Source organism: Puntigrus tetrazona, chromosome 19 (genome assembly GCF_018831695.1).
Source record: "Puntigrus tetrazona isolate hp1 chromosome 19, ASM1883169v1, whole genome shotgun sequence".
NCBI classification, from domain to species: domain Eukaryota; kingdom Metazoa; phylum Chordata; class Actinopteri; order Cypriniformes; family Cyprinidae; genus Puntigrus; species Puntigrus tetrazona.
Window position 1 is genome coordinate 6,702,425 of NC_056717.1, and position 24,043 is coordinate 6,726,467.

The 24,043-nt window shown below is 38.6% G+C and overlaps 2 protein-coding genes, 1 long non-coding RNA gene and 2 other non-coding genes across 7 annotated transcripts; 1 reads left to right on the plus strand and 4 right to left on the minus strand.

Annotated features, from left to right (window-relative positions):
• Positions 1-58: 58 nt before the first annotated feature.
• On the minus strand, positions 59-4,679 carry LOC122323439. 3 transcript variants are annotated; one of them, XR_006247006.1, is made up of 8 exons: positions 4,551-4,679; positions 1,656-1,740; positions 1,324-1,382; positions 1,045-1,107; positions 780-826; positions 645-706; positions 398-469; positions 59-219 (listed from the first exon to the last, which is right to left on the minus strand). It is a non-coding gene; the product is annotated as an uncharacterized LOC122323439 (long non-coding RNA). The 3 variants fall into 3 exon arrangements; XR_006247005.1 differs by lacking the exon at positions 4,551-4,679 and adding an exon at positions 1,979-2,059 and having other exon boundaries at positions 59-214; XR_006247004.1 differs by lacking the exon at positions 4,551-4,679 and adding an exon at positions 1,979-2,059.
• On the minus strand, positions 899-965 carry LOC122324260. Its single transcript, XR_006247130.1, has one exon. It is a non-coding gene; the product is annotated as a small nucleolar RNA SNORD52 (small nucleolar RNA).
• Positions 1,447-1,513, minus strand: LOC122324261. The gene has a single exon (XR_006247131.1). It is a non-coding gene; the product is annotated as a small nucleolar RNA SNORD52 (small nucleolar RNA).
• Positions 2,416-14,561, plus strand: atat1 (alpha tubulin acetyltransferase 1). The gene is given in 14 exon segments (XM_043217258.1): positions 2,416-2,952; positions 4,569-4,629; positions 4,749-4,840; positions 5,010-5,067; positions 5,143-5,256; positions 6,279-6,380; positions 6,731-6,776; positions 7,935-7,980; positions 8,357-8,431; positions 9,011-9,215; positions 11,821-11,927; positions 12,025-12,037; positions 12,039-12,127; positions 13,447-14,561. Coding segments are annotated over 14 exon segments (1,377 nt in total). The 5' UTR covers positions 2,416-2,860; the 3' UTR covers positions 13,724-14,561.
• On the minus strand, positions 14,315-23,270 carry si:ch211-152p11.4 (regulator of G-protein signaling 2). The gene is given in 6 exon segments (XM_043217257.1): positions 14,315-16,774; positions 17,723-17,889; positions 20,810-20,940; positions 21,090-21,151; positions 22,761-23,167; positions 23,170-23,270. Coding segments are annotated over 6 exon segments (999 nt in total). The 5' UTR covers positions 23,225-23,270; the 3' UTR covers positions 14,315-16,597.
• Positions 23,271-24,043: the final 773 nt, after the last annotated feature.

Consider the following 24,043-nt stretch of genomic DNA (forward strand, 5'->3'; position numbering starts at 1 on the left):
CAAGAAAAGGCATTAAACTACAGGATGGACCTGCTATTTCCAAAAAACAAACGACAGCTTTATTCAGCCGTTATAGTGATTTTTATTAAATGCAAAAGAAAAGTCTCTCTCAAACTGGGAATGATATACAAATGACACTGGAACGGGTGCAAGTTACACAATACTACAAAGCTTGACAACGGTCTCCGTGACTCTTCTGGTATGGCATAAACCTCTGTCCTTAAAAGAAAACAAGTAGATTAGATTACAAATGGGGAAAATAAGTGTATTCAATGTCGCTCTGTGTTTCAGTGCGCCGCGAGAAAGTTACTTCATTGCGTTTCAGTGAAACCGAACAACGCACTCATCATTAACACCCAGTTATAACCAAAGTCACATTCACAGGACTCATACTTACGGAGAGACAGATCTGTGCTTTCAAAGAAGAAGTTCACCCATCATTGGCAAGTCGCTCTGCTATCACTTCAACCTAAACAAGTTTAAACCAATGTTATCTAGACGTTCTGTGTCACAAAACATAGTAAATGTTCAAAAGCTGTGCTCGGTAATGCAAATATCTTCAGGTCGTCATCAGAAACTCTAGTCTGTTGAATCGTCATTGCACATCACTGATAAAACATCTGAAACGCTGCTAGGACACCAACCTTATGTAGCTTCAAGGGCTGGAGACCACGGCCGTATTGGCTTCACACCCTTAGTTGATAACCTTGAAAATTAACACTTTTTTAGAGCATGTTCACGGGCCACGCTGGCAAAGAAGAAAAGGAACAACTTCTTACCCACTAGTTATCAAGTGTCGCCATTAACCGTCCAGCGGGAATCCAACCTAAAAGGTTAAAAAGGTACTCATGAAGGACAACCAAAACCACTAAAAACCATTCGTGCTCTGTAGTGCATGTGTTCAGTGCACTGTGAAGAGCTTCATGAGTAAATCAGAGACTCTAGTCTAATGATTCATCATTACATGCGATAATGGACAAGTCAAGATGAGTCCTTCGAAAATGATCAATTATTCGTGGCATTCTTGGTATAAATAATTCTTACCCATTGGTAGTCAATTATTGGAGATCAGCCAGTAGCTGGCAACATCTCTTCCTTCCATCCAATCTGTAAAAAACGAGATGTAAACATTTTGAAAGAGTCCAAGTAATTTCTTCTCGATTATATAAGCTGCAGAGCATGTGTTCAGTGCACTGTGAAGAGCTTCATGAGTAAATCAGAGACTCTAGTCTAATGATTCATCAATACATGCGATAACGGACAAGTCAAGATGATTCTTTTGAAAAGTATAATAAGATGTACTTGGCATGAACTAGCTCTTACCCACTGGTTGTCAGACGTTGACATCAGCTACCTGGCAGCGTCTGTTCCTCCCACCAAATCTGTTCAAAACGTACATTTAGAAACAACCAAACCACTAAAAACCATTGTGCTCTGTAGTGCATGTGTTCAGTGCACTGTGAAGAGCTTCATGAGTAAATCAGAGACTCTAGTCTAATGATTCATCATTACATGCAATAATGGATATCAGGGGTTTTCAGTCTGCAAGTATCACAGAACCGCACATGGGTTCAGAAGACCACCGTCCTAGGCAGCTATGACCGGTCTGAAAACCCCTGAAGATAAATAAAAATACCGTTACACTTCACACTCACCGGGAAACTGCTGCAGCTTGGGCACATTCTCTGAAATTTGGTTTCCCAAAACATCCCAGTTCAGTTCAGTTCAAGTAAAAATGACCTGCAAAACATCAAGTGACACTAGATGAAGCGTGCTTCTCGACGGACTGACGGCGGATTTGATCACGAGGGCGAGGCCATAAGCGCCGCAGCGCCGTTTTTCAGCTCTTCAATACATACTCTCTTCATTTTAAAACAAATATAATTACAACGCACTAAACTGTGCTTACAGTACATGATATAATGATAAAACTAATATATATATATATATAATACGTAAAATAATAAAGAATATTCACCATCACACGAGCAACTGCAGCAACCCCAAAATGAAAAGAACCACGCAGCGTGCAAGATATTTAGCAGGGTCCTAATGCTGCAGGCAGGGTAGCAAAATATCTGCCTGAATTAAAATATAAGCTTATTTTTGTGAAGTCATATAATTACTGTTTTTCTTATTTTCTTCCTTACAATTTTTAAAAAAATATGCGTGCCGTTTTATGACTTTATTTGAACTGAGAATGGGATATTTGTATAGTTGAAAATATATATCACGCCACGGAAATAAGTATACCAGTTTAACTCACAACTGTTCATAACATAATACATACAGCATTCCCTAGTATTTGCTGGAAATCAATATTGTCATTGATAAATAAATTTTTAAGAGCTAAAGTGTTTAAATTTTGCTGCATTTATATAGTTGTCTGCTAGCTATGTTTGGTTGCTATGCAGCCCAAAGTTGTGCGTCGTTGCCAAGAGGAAACGGAAATAAATCTTCCGAAGCCGCAGACTTCTGCAGCTGTCTAATAGTTTTTTTGTTTACGTTTTAGCGCTATATCAAGAGATATAGACTCTAAGAGATTAGCAGGCGCTGCGCGACCTCTGCGGCATCGCGTCGCCTCCTGCAGGCGCGCGTGTCGGTGTACTACAGCTGACCGCCGGCGCTCGTCCCGCTGCACAAGGGAGGGACACAAACAATGGGAGCGCAGAAGAAGCGCTGCTAGCGCCGCCGTACACCCGTGCCTTCACTGCTACCGAAGCGGCACCGATGTGGAGCTGGTGTTTTAAGCGCGGGCCGGTGATGCAGTGAGAATCGATTGGCACTGTGATAAATGCATCTGTATCTGCGGCGGGGCATTAGTAGTGTATTGTCTTAAGATTTCAGTTCCGTCCTCACGATGGATTTCCCTTTCGACCTGAATGCGCTTTTCCCCGAGAGAATTACGGCGCTGGATAACAACTTGAGTGCAGGTCGGAAAGCGCACGGGAGGTAATGTGTGTTTTAATGTGTGCCGGGAGAACCGGGTGGAGTCTGTTTGCAGCGTGCGCTGCTTTTGTCTCGTAACAGCGGTTCATACAGTTGTGTGTTATACACGGCTGCGGGGGTTAGGGGGCTCTTTTATTAGCGTGTGGACCAGGTCGTCTTTGTCACGTCTTTCCTGTAAGGATGAGCCTGTTTCTATAGGGAGGGCTTGACGTCAGGGGATGCAGACGCGGCCCTGAGTAAAAAACTAATCTGACATGAATCTGTTTTCATCGGCCAGGCCATGGGTTTAATCTGAAGCGTGCTGATTCAGCGAGACGCCAACAGACTTCACTGTAATTAAACTACAAGAAATCACACCATGCGACAGACGGACGGATAGATGGATTTTAATCGATATTCGTGTATTTATTGAATTTAAAATAAAAAACGTAAATAGAATGCATCACAAATACAATCAAATAATAAATAACAATAACGGTTAAAACATTATAAACATTAGGAACATTTCTAATGGAAGATGGTAACGGATTCCATATTTTCTGAGCAATGCAAGAAAAAGCCATTACATGAAGGAATTTGTGGTGCATTCTCTCCATAAACCGCACCGTATCATACATTACAATAAATGCAATAATTTTAAAATTCACCAAAAGATTCTTATATAACCAGCAATCAAATTGCAGCGAGATCATGCTGATTTTATATATATATATATATATATATATATATATATATATATATATATATATATATATATATATATATATATTATTAATAATATATATATATATATATATATATATATATATATATTTTTTTCTTGTTAATAATTAACATTACAACAGTAATTAAAGCTGTGACATGTAAGTGCATCATCCAGTTATTTAAAGTGCACTTCTTTTTTTTAACACCGTTAATAAGTCCTAGTGCATAAAAATGCAATTTAGGATGCATCTTTTGAGTTTGGACTATGATATAGTTATATACGTTAATGTGACAAATCAAGAATATTGACAGATTGTGCTTTTGGCAGCTGAAAGTATTTTTGGTAGAACAGACCAAAATGTTTATTTTAATTAAGATCTCAAGCACAGTGTTTGCCAACATTTTGGAAAATGCTCTCTTTTGTTCGAGACAATATTCAAATGCCCTCATAACTAAGCTGATATCTCATGTATAAACTAAATAAAATATTTGAATAAAGGTTATTATATAAGCGCTTGCTGGGGTCCCCGCAGATGCCCCCTGGTGGAGAACCATTGCTCTACCTACCCTTGGAACAAATCATGATTCACAACTAAGATATAATTAGCTATATTAGCTGTTTAGAAAAATAGGACAAGCCCTTTGATCTGTCCCACCCAATGTTTTAATATGAAATCTGTTGACACAGAAAGAAAACTGCACTCATCAAAGATCAATTATATGTATATATTTTCTTATATCAGCCTCTGAGCACCTTGATGTCGGTGCCGTCTATTTAAAACCCTGTTACAATATATCGCCCGGCTATAAAAGCAGTTACGCTTTGTACAGGTGTGCGCGTGACTTGCGTAACTGGAATGTTAAATGCTAATTTCTGTGTGAGATTCCTAAAATACCTTGTTTTTGTTCTCCAGGCCAGATCCTCTTCTTCAGATCAGCACGGTTCTAGATGAGCTGGGCAAAGCCTCCTCTAAGGTGCTAATGACTGTCTTTTGTCTCTTGTTGAGCTCGCGGCTGTCACTCACTGTCAGTTCGGAGTCTGTCATTATGTCATGTGTGTGTGTGTGTGTGTGTGTGTGTGTGTTTCTCTTCAGGCCCAGCAGCTGCCTGCTCCTATAACCAGCGCTGCTAAGCTCCAGGCCAACAGACACCACCTCTACCTCCTGAAAGACGGAGAGCAGAACGGGTTCTCTCGCTTTCTCTATCCCTCCCCCAGCTTCAGATTTAATCTATTTACATGTCAATACGGCTGACCTCTCTCCTTCCTGTTTTTTCATTTCCATTACATATAAACACGTTAGCTTCTGCTGTTAATAACAGCATTTGACTCCCTCTTCCTGTCTTTTCTTCACCAGAGGAAGGGGGGTCGTTGTTGGCTTTCTGAAGGTCGGCTACAAGAAGCTGTTTTTACTCGTAAGTGTTTGCTCGTTGTGGAGTTTGCACACTTTGAAACATCTGTGATTTACTGTACGTTGTAATTGCATCCAGGACCAACGGGGGGCGCATTTGGAAACCGAGCCGTTGTGCGTGCTGGATTTCTACGTGACCGAGACGCTGCAGAGACACGGCTATGGACTCGAGCTCTTTGACTTCATGCTGAAAGTGAGTGTCTGTCGGCAGCCTGGTTTAGCCTGGTTTAGCTGGTTTAGCTCGTCATTTGTATACCCTCATTTTAGCCGTGTTACTAAAAGGAGGTGTTTCTGAGAATGTTCACGCTGCTCTTTTCCATGCGACAAAATCATAAAATCAAGGTCTGAAGTCTGAAGGACAAACTCGAATGCAATTCTTTATTCCCAAACCATTTTCCCCTTCACTGTAGCTTTAAAACGTATTTACAAGTGCACATATTCAGACTTGCCCCATGAAGACCAGGTTTGATGTTAACGGTGGTTTCTATGCGTTTCAACTTTGCTAAAGGTATACACATAAAAACTAGTGCTGTCAAACGATTAAGTGCAACTAATCAAAATAAAAGTTTTTGTTCACATAATACGTGTGTGTGTGTCTACTGTGTATATTTATTATGTGTATGTAAATACAAACACATCTGTATATTAAAGAAAAGTATGTAACATTTATATTTTAAATATATTTATGTCATATAAATTATATGAGTATAGTCATATATTCCAGCCAGTTCTTTGATTAGCAATAAACCACTATCGCCTGTTTTCTTGCAACCCTAGTACACACCCATATATTAATATGCAAAAACCTTAATTTTGGATGCAATTAATCACGATTAATCGCTGGACAGCATTAACATAATCCAATGTTGTATGGCAAGGTTGAATTTGCAGAAGTGAAACTAAATAATAGTAAATAAAGTTAAAATGCTTGCATTTTTAGTTTCTCAGACAAAGACTGTGTTTATGCTGTTTGTTATGCTGGGGCTTGCGTTGAAAAGAGCAGCATAAACATTTTACATAATCTATTTTACTCACAACATGATGGTGAGTAAACTGCGACGGTTTAATCTTCGATTAAGCTATTCTTTTTTTATTATGTACAGTAGAAAAGTACACAAACCCATCTGTTTTTGCTACCCAACAGTCTGTTTAAACTGTTTGTATTTTTTGTGCGTAATGTTTTCCCTGTTCTGATCCTATTCTCTGATTGAGCAGCACGAACGGGTGGAGCCTGAACAGATGGCGTACGATAGACCTTCTCCTAAATTCCTGTCATTTCTAGAAAAGCACTATGATCTCAAGAACAGCGTTCCTCAGGTACGATCCGCCTTTAAAAAAAAAAAAAATGAAGGGGCCGCATGGTGCACAGCCGATCAGAGCGTGTTTTGCAGTGAGGGGTGAAGTCCCGTGCAGATAATTGTGTCACACACGGCTAGGAGAAAACGGTGTTAGTCTTCTCAGAAATCCAAATTGCATTTCAGTTTGGAATCGAAACCAACCAGATTACAGCACTTGATGAAAACGACTTCATACCGTATTATTAAAACGTGTTCTTACACAATCAGACTTTATACAATACTGTTTAGGTGTGTATATGACCGTTGCAAAACCTGATTGTTATGATGTATTTGATTAATTTCTTGTCCTTTCACACTTGTTGTTGTCAGGTGAATAACTTTGTGGTGTTCAGTGGATTCTTCCAGAGTAGATCAGGTAATGCCTGACTGCATCGCTGTTCTTTTGTGTTCTTATGTGGGTTTGGAATGTTGTTCTGGATCTGTGCCAGTGTTCATTGCCTTCTCTCAGGACAACAACCTCCCGTTCTCCTCATTATAGTGCGTTTGAGGCAGCACTGTATTGAAATTACTCCTCTCTTTATTCTTCTTTTCTTCCTCAAAGTTTTGCAAGCAATTTAGCTTGAACCGCTTCCAAGCTACACACAGACGGTGACAAGGAAATACCTGCCATTAAAAAAAAAAAACTTCTTTTGACTACTCATTATTTTAATCCTTGCTGTTAGTGTTGTTTAATGAACATTCAAAGTCATTTCATTGAAATTAAATATTAATAATGTCTAAAATATTTATAATATTAAAACCTAAAAATACAAACTTAATGTATTTTTAAAAAAATAAACGTTAGTTAATAATAAATTGAGAAATCCTAAAATGTGTAATAAAAACTAAACTAATAAAAATGTATAAAATATTTAACTAAATTATAAAAATATAAACTAAAATATTAATTATGTTTTAAGAGTCTAATAATACTAAAAAAATGTCATTTATTACTATTTCCTGGTTTGAGTAAAAAAAAAAATCTGTTTTGTTTTTTTTCAGAAAGATGATAAGGATCACAAGTTCACTTGCATAACAGGGATAGGCTATGTTTCATAAAATCAAACTTGCATGTCATGTTCCAAATATATTTATCAGCCAACTGGTGAGGAACTTAAGGCTAAAATTGAATGCAGAAAAAAAGCCAAAACCTTAAAGCTTCTCTAAAACGTAAACAATATTCTTTTGCCGACTTGTTAGCAAAATACATTCAGCAGATTCCTCAGTTCATTGAAGAAAAGCCTGTTTTTTGTTGTGCTTGTCCAGAATGCTCACTGCTGTCTTTTTTGGTTCTTTTATAGTTTCGTATTTTCAGTGCTTCTGTATTTAAATCAAGTGCATTTCTTGATCTAAACCATCAAAGCGTTTTATTTTTGTATTGTAATAAGCAAAAACATTTCCAGTGCATTTAGTGCACTCGCCGAGCCCAGATCAGGGCTGTTTATAGTTAGCAGCTGCCCTAGACTGAGTTTAACATACAAACATCTCAAAACACCAATTGTTCAAGTGCTTTTGTCTCATGAAATCCATCCAGGAACACCTCCCTCCCCTTCGACGGATCAGGGGATGTACGGATTTTTGTAAGGACATTGAATATCTTATTGATCCCCTCCCCTACCCCACTGTCACCCGGCTTCCACCTTACTTATCACTCCTTTATTGTACATTCATGATTTAGAGGAGGTCCACTCACTATAGACTGTTCCTCTGCACTCATAACTCGCTTACAACCTCACTTCCTTATGAGATCCCTTGCTGTTCCCCTTTAAAATTCAATTATAGATGAGTGCTATACGTTTTCCCCTAAGTGCAGTGGGATGATGATCGATATATGCATTATGCCCATGGATATGAATTTGTGTGAAGAGTACAGTGTGCTGTTTAACTGCTTGCTTGCTCCAGACTCATTCTCAATCGTGACGGTTTGTGTCTTTTGGCTCTTTCTGACTATCACAGCGGTCCAGTTGAGAAAAGCTCACCCAAAAAAGCCAGAGGGAGAGATCAAGCCGTATTCACTAATGGAAAGAGAAGGTGGGTTACTCATAGTCTCCGTGTCGTATATTTAACCAGTTGGCACAACAAAAACGCTAGCAGCTGACATTTACGCCAACTAGCCGAATGCTGACATCACCCAGCCGCTGTAATAAATAGTTTGAGCAGGAAACAGGCCTCCCATTATTCCTCAAATGTCTTGATTTGGTCCGTCAGTTTTTTTTTGAGCTCTTAGGAAAGCTTTTTTTTCAGCGATCACAGGCTTTTTGCAAGCAACAAATACTCTCAGTCCTAGTTTAGACGTATTAGAGTTGTAATCAGGGGCCTGTGAGCATCTAAATCCTGCAGGTATACAGGTGTCAAGGTGGAACAAAAAATCTGCTCTTATTCAAAGCCAGTGTTAAGCCACTAAGTATAGTCTAATACCTCAGCATATTCATTTTCGAGATTCGAATTTTTCGAACAACATCCAGTTTACCCGTGTAGCCCAATTGAACATATTTTTAGTGAATCAAAAACATACAGCATTTCACTTTCTCACATACATTTTCCTTAAAACTATTAAAAGATGTAACTGCTAAGGAATCGGTAAGAGGAGTCGCTTGGTCTCTTCCGCAGTGGTTCGGGAGGAGCAGAGGGCTCTCCCCTGGCCATTCGTTCGCCCCGCGGGTCCCCCCCTCTCTCCCCCTCTGCTTCCGTCATCTCCTCAGTCCCGTTCGCTCAGCGTGGGATCCTCCCCCAGCCGGGCCCCGCTCCGCCCCGCCGCGGCCCCCGGGACCCCCTCCTCCCAGCTCAACGACAGCTGCAGGGCCAAGCGCACCAGGTACATCTCAGCCACACCTCACGGCCGGTTACGGCATACTTCGGTCTAAATCTAGCACTTTGCTTGCAAATATTTACATTGCATCCTCTTCGCTTTTTCCATCTGGGGCTTATTTTGGCGGCTGAGAGCATTCTCTCTGTGGGAATGAAAGCGAAGAGACACTAAGGTCGTTCGTGTTCGCTATGAGCCACTTCCTGTGTTAGATAAGTGCATGGACGAGTTGGCGGCAGGAATGTGAATTCAGCTCATTACTGCATCATTAGTGTATCTCTGTGTACCTCGTAAAGGTCAGATACGTGGCCTGTTTATTCTTCTAACACGTAAGCGGCCTTGACCACTTTCTTTTGGAGAAGCGCTAAACATGTCTCCTCCTCTCCTCTCTCTTTCTCCTTCTCCTTCTTTCATCTCTGATTATGACATGCTCGTTTTATGCATTGACTTCCCCGATTATGACACTCACATTTTGTCGACGAACCCATTTTCTTTTTAACCGCACGCTTTTCTCTCTTTTTCCTCATTCCCTCATTCCATGCTAGCTCTCTAAATAGATCTAGGCTCAGCTTTCATTGACCCTCAGTCTTTAACACTGTCTTTAACTTCTTAGCTAGTTCATATTAAAGGAGTAGTTTACCCAGAATTGAAAATCTGCCAAATGTTTCCTCCACCTCCGGCCATCCGAGATGTAGACGGTTTCGTTTCTTCATGGGAACAGCATTGGAGAATTACATCCTTTGACCAGCGTATCCTCTGCAGTGAATGGGTGCCGCCATAATGAGAATCTAAACGGCTGATAAAAACATGACGATAATTCACAAGTAATCCACACGACTAATCCATTAAGATGTTATTCACTTCAGATTGTTTTATTCCGCTAAAATGCAGTAAAGCAGGGAAGGCCAGCTGTAATACTTTACTTGTAAGACGTTCTGCATTTAATTTTATATGATAGTCTTGTCCTTATTGGTGAAAATATATTGACTGTATTATTAATTGGCACATTTCTATTTGTTTCTTGTATCAAAAAAAATTACAAGTGTATTTCAAGTAATATGTTATGAAGGAAAATGTAAAAAAAAAGTTACAAATGTAGAAATATGATTTCAAAATTTTATCAGCTGTTTGGACATTTTGACGGCACCCATTCACTGCAGAGGATGCTTTGGTGAGCAAGTAATGCTACATTTCTCTAAATCTGTTAAAAAATGAAGAAACATTTGTATCTTAGTTGGTCTGTAGGTGAGAAACTCTCAAATTTTCATCGTTAGCTGAACTTTTCCTTTTGGAAAGACAGTTCATCTAAACATCAAAACTGATGTCATTCTTTACTTAGACTTTTGTTATTTTTTCTGTGGAACTCAAAAGAAGAATTTTGAAGAACCTTCAAAAGATTCTGTAGAATCTTTGTGTTCGACAGATAAAATACGAGCGAAAAACAGCTTGATGATAAAGTCATGACAGAATTTTTATTGTTTGACTGAACTAAACCTTTATGATTTAGCTTTCTGGCTTGTGAGAGTATGAACGATCTGATTTGATAATACACATTTGTAATTAAATGGGAATCCCTTTTGGTCTTTTCTGTACCTTTTCCAATAAGAGTGTTTTAGAAGACAGAATAGAGTTTTTACAGGTCAGTTTCCTATAGTGTTGACCCTCGACTGTCAAACCTCCTCTGTCCTGAGCAGCAAGTAATAAAAGTTACAATTAAAAAAATTTTGAAGTATTCTTTAATCACTTGTCAATAAATTAATTCGTCACATTATAACAGACTGTAAAGGAAATAGGATGTTATGTGTTAGAGACTAAACTGTCAGGTGCACCTCAGAAGCTTGGTTTCGGTCCATATTTTTATCTCGAGAAATATGAGAAATTAATAACTTAAAAAAAAAAAAGCAGCAGTACAATAGCAGTAAAACAGTAATTTGTTAAAACTGTTATTTCATGGTATAATAATGTCTTTCCGGGCAAAAAGCATAGAGCATTTTGCAAAAATAGAAGTTTGTATTGTTTGAAAATTCTAAAACAATACATCTCATGCGAAATATAAAGAAGTTTCTGCTTACTTTCTGGTAGTCAGACGTAGTTGTAGTGTAGTTGAGATGAGGAACTCAGCTCTTCTAGAACTGCATACCTCCACTAAAATGGCAATTATATCAGTTTAAAGGTTAAAATGCAAAATGGCTCAGAATAAATGGTTTCGAGAAAAGCTTGCGGTTCAAGTTTCCTCTTCCTTTGATATTTTAAGACCTAAAATATCAGCCCTTCATTTGACTGCAACTCCAATGTCCGAAAGAAAACCAGACATTAAGTTGCGATTAAGTGAGATTAAAAAAACCACCGTCATGTTACACAATCATTGCCTGTGTCCTCTTTCACTTGAATTTGTTTTCATGCAATGTTGGGTTTTGAATTTTGCGTTTGAGGTTATATTTAATTCCGTTTTATTTGTGCCCTTTTTTTTTTTCCATCACCTTTTACTTTTTAATCGTTCATTTCTTTCATTTTTTTTTCTTTCGTATCTCCCTTTTCCCTCCCGTCCCTTCTCCTCGGCCCTCCGTCCCGTACCTCTATCGCTGTTGTTTGTCCATTTCCTCATATCCTGTAGCCACCAGGGTCTGGTTGCCAGGAGCAACCTCTACAGTCGCCATATCAACAGCCGAGACCTCGGGCAATTATTGGCGGAACAGCAGAAGAGACCCTTGAAGCTTCCAGGTAATGCACCGCTTGAACCGCAATCAACCATTTAACACGGCGCGGCGTGAAGCGCTACGATGGACCGCAGGAACCCACATTAGTAAACCATTAGTAGCTGTCGTGTGTGCTTCCTCAGGGCTGACAGCAGAGCTCTGTGAGAGAGTGTGTGACACAGGGGCAAACGCAGATGCAGTGGGACACAAACACACTTCAGAAAGGTCGGGCTTTTCTCACATAACCTTTGTGAGAGTCACTTTCTCCTGGTGCCGCTTGCTGCTTTATTTACATGTGCATTGAAAGCGAATACCGAAGAAAGCACCAGGGAATGAGAGCGAGGTAATGACTAGGCCTCCACAGAATCCACTCCTACTGAATTCTGCAGAAAGCGCTGGAGGTTTCTGCTGAATTTGTTGGTTAATGAGGTTCGCCGTGCCAAACATCACTTTTAGCTCATGAGGGGTAGGATTTGAGCAAACCATTAATCCGGAGCATGCAAATTTGCTGCATAATTCGCCTCGTACTGTCCTGCTTTGGTAATGGGGTTTTTTGGAGGACAAAAAGGTCTCTGACCAAGTTTTGCATTTTGATTTGTCGCGTACTTCAGGTCTAGAAGTATATTTTTAATGTAATTGCGTTTGCAGATAATATTAATGAAGTGAAAGCCCACTTGAATGCATTTACAGTACATCATAAGTACACATACAAAAAAGCACTTTTAAAATGTACTTTTAAAGTATATTTTATGCAAAAAATGTTTGCACTGCTTAAAAAGAAAAAGTATTTTATCATTTTATCTCTTTTATTTATATTTATTATACATTAAAGTATATTTTAGCTAACCATAAATCCAATGCAGTACATTTTTACCATATTTCAAAGAGAATAAAATTATGAAAGTTGTTAACTTGCGTCCTTATTAATTGTATCAAATACACTCAAGTTCACATAATTGCATTTAATATAATTTATTAAATGCAAGTTAGAATGTATTTTCATATAATTGCACTTAATATTGGTTCAAGTGTTGAAAAATAATACATTCAGTTTGCATTGTTTATTTTAAGCCCTCTTTTAAGTGCACTTTTCACAAGGGAAAACATTGATGTGAACATTGATTTCATAAGCTTTATTTATTTATTATTTGCATGTTTTACAGTTTGCCAAATGCAAAAAAAAAAGTAATAGTTAAAATATAGTTTATTAAATATTTAGTTTAATATGATAATGCTTTCAGCTGTAGCTAAGAGTCCAGTACTCTCAGAACGGTTTATTATATGCAAACCATTCAGCATTTTTCTTTTATATTCAGTGCAAAAAATTAAATAAACAGTCACAAAAGTGTGCATGTTCTGTGCGGGCCTAGTTATGACTCAAAACAGAAAATACAGTATGTGCATGTTCCTACTTTATCAGTTCCTTCTACTTGCTGCTTCTCTTCCCAGCCTTGGCCTTGTACTGAATGCACTTGAAATCATTTGCTCAATGTTCTGCTTTTTTCCTCTCCATCTTTCGTTGTTTTTTTCCTCTTCTTTTCCAGACCGCATCTTCAAGGCCAGGTTGTGTCTCTTCCGACGATTGCCGGTGCCAAGAAAGATCACGTTCAGGAGCAGACCTCCATAACACCCCTGGACCGCAAAGAAGAGCTGCAGACCAAAGCGTCAAAGATCAGAGCAGAGGAGTGGAGGAAAGGTGGAGCGGCTGAGACGGAGAGGGGTGCAGGGAGAGGAGGATGGTCGTGGACGGTCGGGGAGAGCCGCTGTACGGCCCAGTGGGTCCGACAGAAACAAGAGTATCGCAGCACACGGCCCTGGTGACCGAAAGGGCTACTTCACACGAAGATTCAAATTCTGTTGTTAATTACTCATCCTTGTATCGTTCCAGACCGTTCATTTTCAAAACCCAAATAAATATATTTTTGATGAACTTGAGACATTTCTGAAGCTCCCATAGACAGCAACACAAGGCCCAAAAAAGTAGTAAGGATATTGTTAAAAGTGCTTCAGCCTTAATGTTATGAAGCTACGTGAATGCTTTTCATGTGCAAAGTAGACAAAAATAACAAATTTTCTGACGTAGAAAGACTGACGCGTAAGAGAATTGTTGAATAAAGTCATTATTTTAGTTTTCTTTGCTCACAAAAAGCATTCTCGAAGCTTCATAACATTAATGTTGAACCACTGATGGCAGATGGACTGTTTTAGAGGTATTTTAAGGTCTTTGCTACCATTTTGGGCCTTGAAATTGTCAGTTGTGTTGCTTACTATGGAGGAAAAGAAATCATTAAATTCAAAATGTCTTCATTTGAAACAACATGAGTGTGACTAATTAATGACGGACATTTTGTTTTTGGATGAACTGTCCCTTTAAGAACAGAAAAGGGCATCGCAAAGAAATGAGGAAAAAAAGATTTTTAGAAATTTTTATTAAACCACAAAAGTGAAAAAGACCTCTAATGAAAATAACATCAACAGCCATATGTAACTTTTTTTTTTATTTTTTTATCAGTCCTATTTATAAACTACAGCTATTCATTTTATGGCTTGTGCTTTTATAATCGCAATTCTATAATATGATCTTTTATCATGTTTTTTTACAAACGGGTCTATGCAAGTACAGACGTTTTTTTTTTTTTTTTTGTGGAAATAAATTAAATGGTTGAACATTTTGTTCCTTTCGATTCAATTTCATCTCTGCTCTCAAACAAACATAAAGACTCTTAATGGTCATCTGATGCTCATTCTTGTACACTGATCACATAATTACATCATTCCCTTAAGGAAATCATTTATAGTATACTCGAACAGATTTAAGCCTTGGAGAACATTAGCGCATGTCTACAGTAATAATACATGTACCGTCTTCAGTGTGTCAGTCACAGCAGATATCATCTAGAGCCACTAAAATACAAACAGCACATCACAGCCCTTCATTCTCAAGTTTTCACTGTGTGCGTTCATCTGGAATATACGTGATAAAAATGTTGCCTTTCAGATGATCAAGTGGACATAGGTGCACAATAATAAGAATACAGTGCTCTTCAGATCATTTGCTCTTTAACTGAAGAAGTAGGAAATGTATGTGTGCTTATGGGATGGTATTAGCACTGATGTCTGCATTTTAAACCATTTAGAGTGTCATTTAAGTATGTGTGACATTTACCGACTTCTACAATTACCTAAAAAACCTTTATAATAACATCAGTTCGTACTATTTAGATTTTTAAAAGGGCCAAGGGCCGGTTGCATGACCCTTAAGACAAGAAAACCCTTAATTATAAGGTTAAAGGTACCCTTAGAGAAACATGGATGGCAGGGTTTACTTAAGGGAAGTTAAGGCTGTCACTTAAGTATTTCCCTTAATCGCTTAAGTCTTCGCTTAAGTGTTGCTACAAAGTCCCTGGCAACCATTTCACCTTGATAAATGTAAGGGATCAAAACGGCTTCAAGTAATCTTAAACGCAGTATTTTTAGGATTTTCAAGCACAGATTAAACACTTGGGACATTTTTAAGACCTGCGCAAATAAAATATAATATATGCATAGTATGGCAATGACTACCGTAACATGAAACTGTAAAAAACTTGACTTGCAGGTTTTCAATTATGTATTTTGTTAGGAAAATGGAGTTGTAATTGAGATTAATATCGATTATTATAAATATGTAAACGATTATTAATCAATTATTACATGAAATAACGATATAAATTAATGTATGCCTTTAATTAGTTAGATTTGTGTAATGTTTTATCTTCCTGATAGAAGAAAGGGCGCTTTCTTCGGTAACGCCTGCATACAAGGCGACGTAGAAACAGCCAGCGCTCGTTTATTTGTTGGCGTTTTAGTTAAGTTTGTATTTATTGTGGTAACTATGGCAACTGCGGCGCCCGTCACCATATGTTGCCAGAAACTACTGTGAAATGCTTCGTTTAAACACTTCGGTATCGGTGACGTTTGTTGCAACGATCTTAAAAAGAAATCTCTTAGCTCAGGGAGTTTTTTCCCCCCTCGGGAATAGCCCTAAGTCAAATTGCTTAAAGACTTCCATGCAACCGGGCCCAGATCTTTATCTCGAGTCAAAAGTATTGAAACGAATGACTTGTACAGCAGCTTTAGTATGCAATCCGTGACCGTAAAATCACAGTGTGCTAATACGCATTTTAAACACAAACCATCCGTCTGGCCTCCGAGGACGCTTTCAACTTTTATTTAACGTAATGGTGTTCATATTGCTTATTCGGATAGCGGGCCGTTTGAATTTTTGTCTTGCTGAGAGCTGGAGTTTTCGTTTATGCATTTAGCTATATTCTATAATTATTGATAAATTTGAGGAATGAGTCGTTAGTGCCATTTCTTTGTAACCACATGCAGGTGGAGTCAAAGGATGGTCTGACCCTGATGATCGCTCCAGACTTTCACTGAACAGCCCTTTCTTGCCAGACGTGTTTCTTCCTTTTGTTGCCGGTCAACATGCCATTTAGTCCAGTGATATCTAGCAAGTAAAACTCCTGCTTGTAAAATGTTCGAAGCACTTCATTCCTCATTGCCTCAAGACGATGGCGTTCAAGACGATCCCCTTTCTGTTTCTCTTCAGTAGTTCCGATGATTTTAGACGTTTGCAGTCTCCACTGTCCACGCATGATGTCCGTTCAGTTTTTAGGATGAACCCGCTTTCGGACATTTCGCCCGCTCTTAGTTTTCATATGAATCCCTCAGTAATGCGAGGTAGATCTCCGACTGGAGGAAACGGGGGTAACAGTCCATTTCCAGGAGGCAGTAGATGCGCCTCTGGGCGTGAGAGAGGCACGTGTGCGAGGGGGCTTTGAGGAGCTCCAGGGTCAGTTCTCTCGTCTTACTGTCCAGGTTCACCTGAAAGTGGTGGGAAAAGACATTGACGGTTCACAAATATTCTGAAGGATAGTCAAAATGATCTTTGCTTTTATAACAGACAAGGCAAAGAAAACCGATTAATATTATATTATTTACATTGGATAAAAGCATCTGCTAAATGACTCAGTGACTCACAAATGATGACAAAAGAAGCCACCAAAATCAACAAAAGAGCAATAATATGTCTTCTAAAGTCACATGGTAGATTTGTGTGAGGAAATTACCAAAATGTACCGAATTTTTATAATATAGACCAATGCTATCAAGTGCTAAAAATTCATTTTTGTTATTGGTTTTTCAAAAATGTATGCTTCAGACTTCTGAAGACATATGAAAGACTTGAGAGTACATGAATATAAATAATATAAACATGAGATTTGTGCAAGGAAAGCCCGAAATTTACTTGTATAATGCACACAGAAAAAAAGTTATTACATACAGTGCTATTTTTCTTCTGAAGTCACTGAGATTTGTAAGATAAATTTACTTTGCTTTTATAAATCATCAATAATGTATCAAGCTCAAAAAATAAATAAATAATAATAATAATAAATAATAATAATAATAATAATATTATATATATATATATATATATATATTTTTTTTTTTTTTTTTTTTTATTAAATCATACAAAAATATTCTTCTGTAGTCATATGACAAATTTGTGTAAGGACTGGAATTTATTTAGCTTTTATTAATTTTCACGGACTAAGAAGCTCTAAAATGACCAATATATTTATTTAACTCTATGATAGATTTGTCAAAAACTCTATTTCCAACATTTAAAGGCTAATTTAAAACGTCTGTGGCATTGCTGAAATTTGTCACATGGACTATTGCTATGTATTTTCATTGTATGAGAAAAAACAGCTTGGACATTTTGGAGATGATCTTTTTAAAGCAGTAAACGGATGCGGATAACTCTACCTCTCTGGGAGCACCAGGCTGGATGTAAGTCTCAGCAATCATTTTGGCCCGTCTCTGCAGGCTGAATTTATTGGACGACTGTCCGTACTGCTCACAGGCCGTGTAGAACTGCAGGTTTTCTTCACTGAACTCGGATCGCAGGAAGGCCTCGAAGACCGTGACGCCCACTGAAGAGAAAGAACCGTAATGAACTTTGGGGAGAACAAGCAGCTATTTCTGTTTACGAATGGGGGTTAGAGACTCAGACGTGTGTTCAGCCACACACCCACACGCGTCACATTACACAGCTTTGGACAGGGATATCATGAGGGTTTATCTCACGTCACAGGCCTTCCTTCCCTCTGTTTTTCTCAAAACACTTAAACTGCAGGTTGCGACACTCTGAAGTGAGAAAATAGATGTTGGACGGGGGCAGGGCTCGGGAGTTACAACATACTGCTGTTCCCACATTTCATCCAGTCCAGACACCAAAAAACACCCGGCACACACTCTACAAAATCATTCAAACGACAGATGGAAAAGTAAAAGTAGACATAAATCTGGAAATAAATTTGGGGATAAATTAAGATGAAAATAAACATAAATAGTTAGATAAATAAATAATTGTATAAATATTATATTATAAAATAGGAAATGAAAGTTAAAAAATAAAATAAAAAATAAATACAAATAAAAAAGTAATGACATAAAGCATGAAAAATAAGTTTATAGTTAATGATAAATATTTTTTCCAGACAATTCTGAATATTATAGTTGAACCAATCACAGCAAAAATACAATTTATTCATTTCCAATCATGCTGTAGAAATAGGCCGCAGGATGTTTGCTCAATGAGTGTATTTTTTTTTTTTTTTTTTTAGAAATGTTGCTGTGTTGCTTTCAGAAATGTTGTAATATGGAAAATTCAAGAAATATCAGATTACAGATTACATGGAAGTAATTATACAATTACAGTATAATTTAAATGGTTGTAATTTAAGAGGCATCGCAGCCTTAACATTTTCAAAGCAAAAGAAAATACAAATTATTGCTGTCAAATGATTATTGCGATTAATTCCCAAATTAAAGTTTGTACATAACCACAGTACACAAACATGTTATTTATAATGTACGGTTTATAGAAATACACACATGCTGTATATATTTGGAAATTATTTACATGTATATGCATAAAATGTATTTTTATATCATATATAAATATACTTAATATCAAATTTCTTAAATATATACTTGCATGTTTTTGTACTTATCCATAATAAATATACACAGTACATTGTTATTTTGGATGTGATGAATCACAGTTAGATCTCTCCGTGGGATTTGTTTTTTTCCCATTAAACAATACCCTATTTAAAGAAAGCACCAACAGTATTATGTATATATGTACAGTACTAGTTTCCAAAACAGCCGTGGCAGACTAGACTGAATCCATATTACACTGTGTGCAAACAGTCTCAGTTGTGCTTCATGTGTATTATTAGATTTATAAGAGGTCTGTCACGTTGATAATCTACTTCCAATTAAAAAAAATTACTACTACTTTTCTCAGTTCAGCAGCTGTCCAAGAGATTTAAATGACCAGATCCTGTTAATCATTAAGTGCTCTTAATAATAAAGAACCATGACGTCAGGTGCGAAACATAACCATATCACCATTAGTCCACTGTTTGCAAGCTGCACTAATAATAAAAGCCTAGTTTCTTAGAACTTGCTACGAGACATGCATTTCATTCTCCCATTCAAGGTCAGCAGTAATTATCATTGCTTACTTATTATTGCTCCCAAACATATTCAGTACTAAACACTGTGAACTTCAATGATACCACAATTCATCCCGTCTGTTGCTTTTCTAAGAAATCCAACTGAACGTCACTCCTATCAAGAGACCTTGTGCTTGGACTCTTTTATCCGTTAAAAGTCGTTCACAGAATCCTGGCATCGAGCCCAAACAAGCTCCACTCTCATTTCCTTCTGAAAACGTTAAAACTCTTGGTGGTTTAATTCGTGCGGTTACAGATCCGTGCTCCCGGCCTCTGAGGGGAAAGCTCATTATTACCCGTTATCTAGTTTCTTCATCTCGTTCCATGTTATTTGGGAATTCTCCGGAAACTCGTGCCTCAAGCTACACATGAAAGCGGTTCCTCAATGTCAAGAGGAAGCAGTTTCAAGGGTGTTTCAATGATGTAACAAATGAGTTTCTTAACTGAACCGCGGAATTATACTGAACACAAACCAACCTGGCCTGTGCAATACTGTTCATAAATTGATCAGACGTACAGCTAATCTATTGCGGTTTACTGTATTTTGATTAATACAGTAATAAAATCAGTGATTTGCAGAGCAACTTTTAGCATCATTACTCCAGTCTAACGTGTCCCATGATCCTTCAGAAGTCAATTTAATACGCTGCTTTGCTGCTCAAGAAACATTTCTAATTATATAAATATATAAATATATAAAAAAATAGTGCTGTAAAACACTAATCGCATTCAAAATAAACGTTTTCATGTAATATATGCAATGCGTACTGTGTATTTATTATGTATATGTACACACATTCAGTATATATTATTTGCATTTATATAGTTTATATAAACACATTCAGTATATTTTTCTTAAACGTATTCTTATATGCACAATACACGCACATATATATTACATAAACAAAACGTTTCTTTTTGATGCGATTAGTCGTAATTAACCGTTTGACAGCTCTAGTTGAAACCTTAATTATTTTTGTGTAAACTGATTTAGTCAAATTGAAGCTTTTTTAATAAACGTCTTTACCATCAATTTTGACAAACCTACTGCGCCCTTGCTGCGTTAAAGTATACATTCTTTAATTCTAGTTTATTATGTTACCGGTATTAATATTAGGCAGGATATGACGCTCTCTGCACGTATCATTTTCATTAAAACAACATTTCAAGCATGGATGGGCAGTCGGCCATAAATATCTCAATTTCCAAGAACAGCGTTCCAGGTCAAAGTTAGCGGAACAACAGCTTTGCTCTAGCATGGCCCGCGTGACGCAGCAGTGTCTCGCGGGCGTCCTTTGACCAGCCGCCTGGCGACTCGAGCGCTCACCTCTGCTTTCCAGCAACGCGTCGAGGGACTTGGCCCAACTTTCCATCTCCGCCCTGCTGAGCCGAGCTTTGCCGTGGCCCACCTGACTCCACTGGCGGAGGAAAGGCATTCGAGAACGCCTCTCTTTAGCGCTGAGAGAGACAAGAGGGTGAGAGGATACGTTACAAAGACATCCAGAAGAAAAAAATAATAATGGTGCGGAATCAATAACAATGGGCCGGCAAGGTCTTGTTTTGACGGAGAACAGGCCAAACGATAAAACGGAGGCGGTTGACTTTACCTGGTGACGTTCTCTCTGTGCTCTGCATTGGCCAGATTTGAATGAGAAGACTGCGGCGAACCCTTGAGTGCAGAAGAGCAAGAGGTCACCGATACGCATAACACTGTCACGATGACACGACTTGATTCAAGACTTTAAGGAAGTATCATTTACACAAATGTTCCATGACTTAAACAAATGTCATGGAGGCGTTACGTCATGGAAAGCATTCTCACAAAGCCGGATCTATCAGAGGCCAAAATATTACAAAGAACGACCGATTTTGTATCTCTTCGCGATTTCTTGCCACGCTATTGTCATCGAACAGAAAAAAAAAAACGCGCGCATTTGCATCAATAGCGCGATTCCCTTTCTACGACGCCAGAACATTCAGTTCCCCTTTCAGAGCTCGCTTCTCCTTTCGCTGTTTGGACAAAGCAGCATTATATCTCGGGGGTAAAACCGATTCACGGTCAGCTTGGACACTTGTGTAATGCAACTGCATTCGTGTCTTTGACTTCATCACACTTGGCCTGCGAGTTCTGAATAAGCAGAGCTGCTCCTGATGTATGTGAAAGACATCTTGTACTGTACAAAATATAAACAGGGTTCAACAATAAAGATGGTTCGATGGCCCCGGGCCAGTGGGAGAAAGTTTCAGACCAGCTGAAGGACCGGTGTTTTGCCATATCAGTCCAGTGCTTACTCTGTTACATGATCTTTTATTTATTGGTTTCTGTGACGTTTAAAGTACCACTTTTTTGCAAATTCTGCAAACTCAATTGAGATAATGTTATCCAGCTGGCTGACATATTGAAGCTTTTCTGATTGTCTTGGCCTAAGCTAGACTGGGTGGACAATGATAAATGAATCAGTGAGGTCCGCCGCTCTAAGCCATACTTTTGCAAGTAATTATGAATATGGCCGTCACTGATTTACACTACAGTGGTTAGATTTGTACGGTATAAAACTGTTACATTTAGGGAGGGTCACCACAAACCACAAAAACCAATGTGTGTGTGTGTGTGTTTCAAAAACAAATCAGAACGACAGTGCCGTTCAGTTCATTTGGCGTCTGTAATATTTTCTTTCTAGAAGAATAATTTTACTGACCAAGGACACACTGAACTGATCGGAACGACAGCTAGTGTATAATGTTACAAAATACTTTCATTTTAAAACGCTATTAATCAGAAATCAGTGTCACATTTCAACAAAATATGAAGGAGCACAATTGTTTTTAACTGTAATAATAATAATGTTTCTTGAGGGGCAAAACAATACATTATAATGATTTTTGAAATATGTGACACTGAAGTAATGATGCTGAAAATTCAACTTTGATACACCAGAATAAATTACATAATTAAACACATTGAAATAAAGAGCAGCTATTTAAAATCTGAATAATATTTGAACACAAATGCAGCCTGGGTGAGCTTGAGATGCATTTCGAAAGCATTTTAAAAATTTAAAATAATTATACCGACCCCAAACTTTTCAACAGTAGTGTTAGTTGTTAAAAACACATTTAAAACTGCTATATTTAGGAATAAAAAAAAAATATTAATAATAATTAAATCGGACCAGTTGAAAAATGTTTAGAATTGTGTCCTGATGAATGATCAAACTGTCCACGTGATTTTTGAATTAGTTTTCTGAATGTCATTATCTATACTCTAAAGAACCTACCTGTCCAAACAAGCTTTTAAGGTGTAATTTAGCAGCTGTCAGTTTGGCCCGAGCCTGCTGCCGGTGATGGTGGGGAGGTTTCGGGGAGACGGGCATATGGCCGGATTTCAGCGAGGATGACGTCGAGTAGGGCTGGCCTTCACACTTTCCCACACTCTCACAGCTGCCTTTGACGTTGGCAGTGAGCTGGCTGTCGCTGTACGCTTTAAAACTCTCATTAAGATTCGTCACTTTCAGTAACCCGGGGTCCTTCTCCAAGTCCACCAGATTTTCCACACTAATGCTGTGATCTCTCTTAAGCTCCCCCTTTCCAGCACTCCCTGACTTTGCATCTGGGGTGCAAGGATAGGAGGCTGAGGCTCCATCTGGCTGATCGTCCAAGGTGTCCGGGGTCCCATCTCTATCCCCCAGGGCAGGAAATCCAGCTCCAACAAGGCGCCCTCTGAACTGAACTTACGCAGCATTGTGCCGGATTTTAAAGGAAAGAAAGACAGACACAGAGAATGCCAGAGGCCTAAAGAAAGAACAACAAAAAGGCAAAAGAATTGCATTAAATATGCATGCAGTCCACATTCAGCTTATGTCTATCTAACTACCCATCACTGACATAAAGACAGACGTGCACATGCAGCCAGATAGATAGATAGATAGATAGATAGATAGATAGATAGATAGATAGATAGATAGATAGACAGATATCACTGGTTAACATATAGGTTACTGTACCAACTTCTAATACACCACGCGTCCTATTTCTTGTCGTAAAAAATACACTTCAACACTTTCCCAAAGTTTAGCTTCAAAGTGACGGTGTTTGTTGTTGACACCCACGGAGCACGTTAACCTAGTTAAAAGGTTAAAATGTAACCAACCTTACGCTTTTACGTTTGCGGCGAACGACTAATCAAGCCCCTCGCGGCGCCTCGCGCACGACCTCACCGACAGAGACGCGACGCGACGCGACGCGCCAAACCAGAAAGCCCCCGTTTCCAATCAGCGAAACGCTCCCCGCGAGCCCGTTCCTTTCAGCGGGAAGAGCTCCGGCGTAAACAAAACCAGCCGATACGCGCATATGTCACGCGAACGCACCTTATTTCAGCTCCGTTTCTCGCCTTTTCATCACAAATCCGTGTACGCGTCTCTCGCAGCCGGCGATTCGGAGTCGGTTCGTGTTTCGGGTCCGCGCGCGGCGACCGGGTCCGGAGCGAGTCTTCGCGCGGCCGTCAAAATCACGTCTCGCTCGCGTCTCGTTTCATTTTACTCCTGAATGACAAAAGCAACGC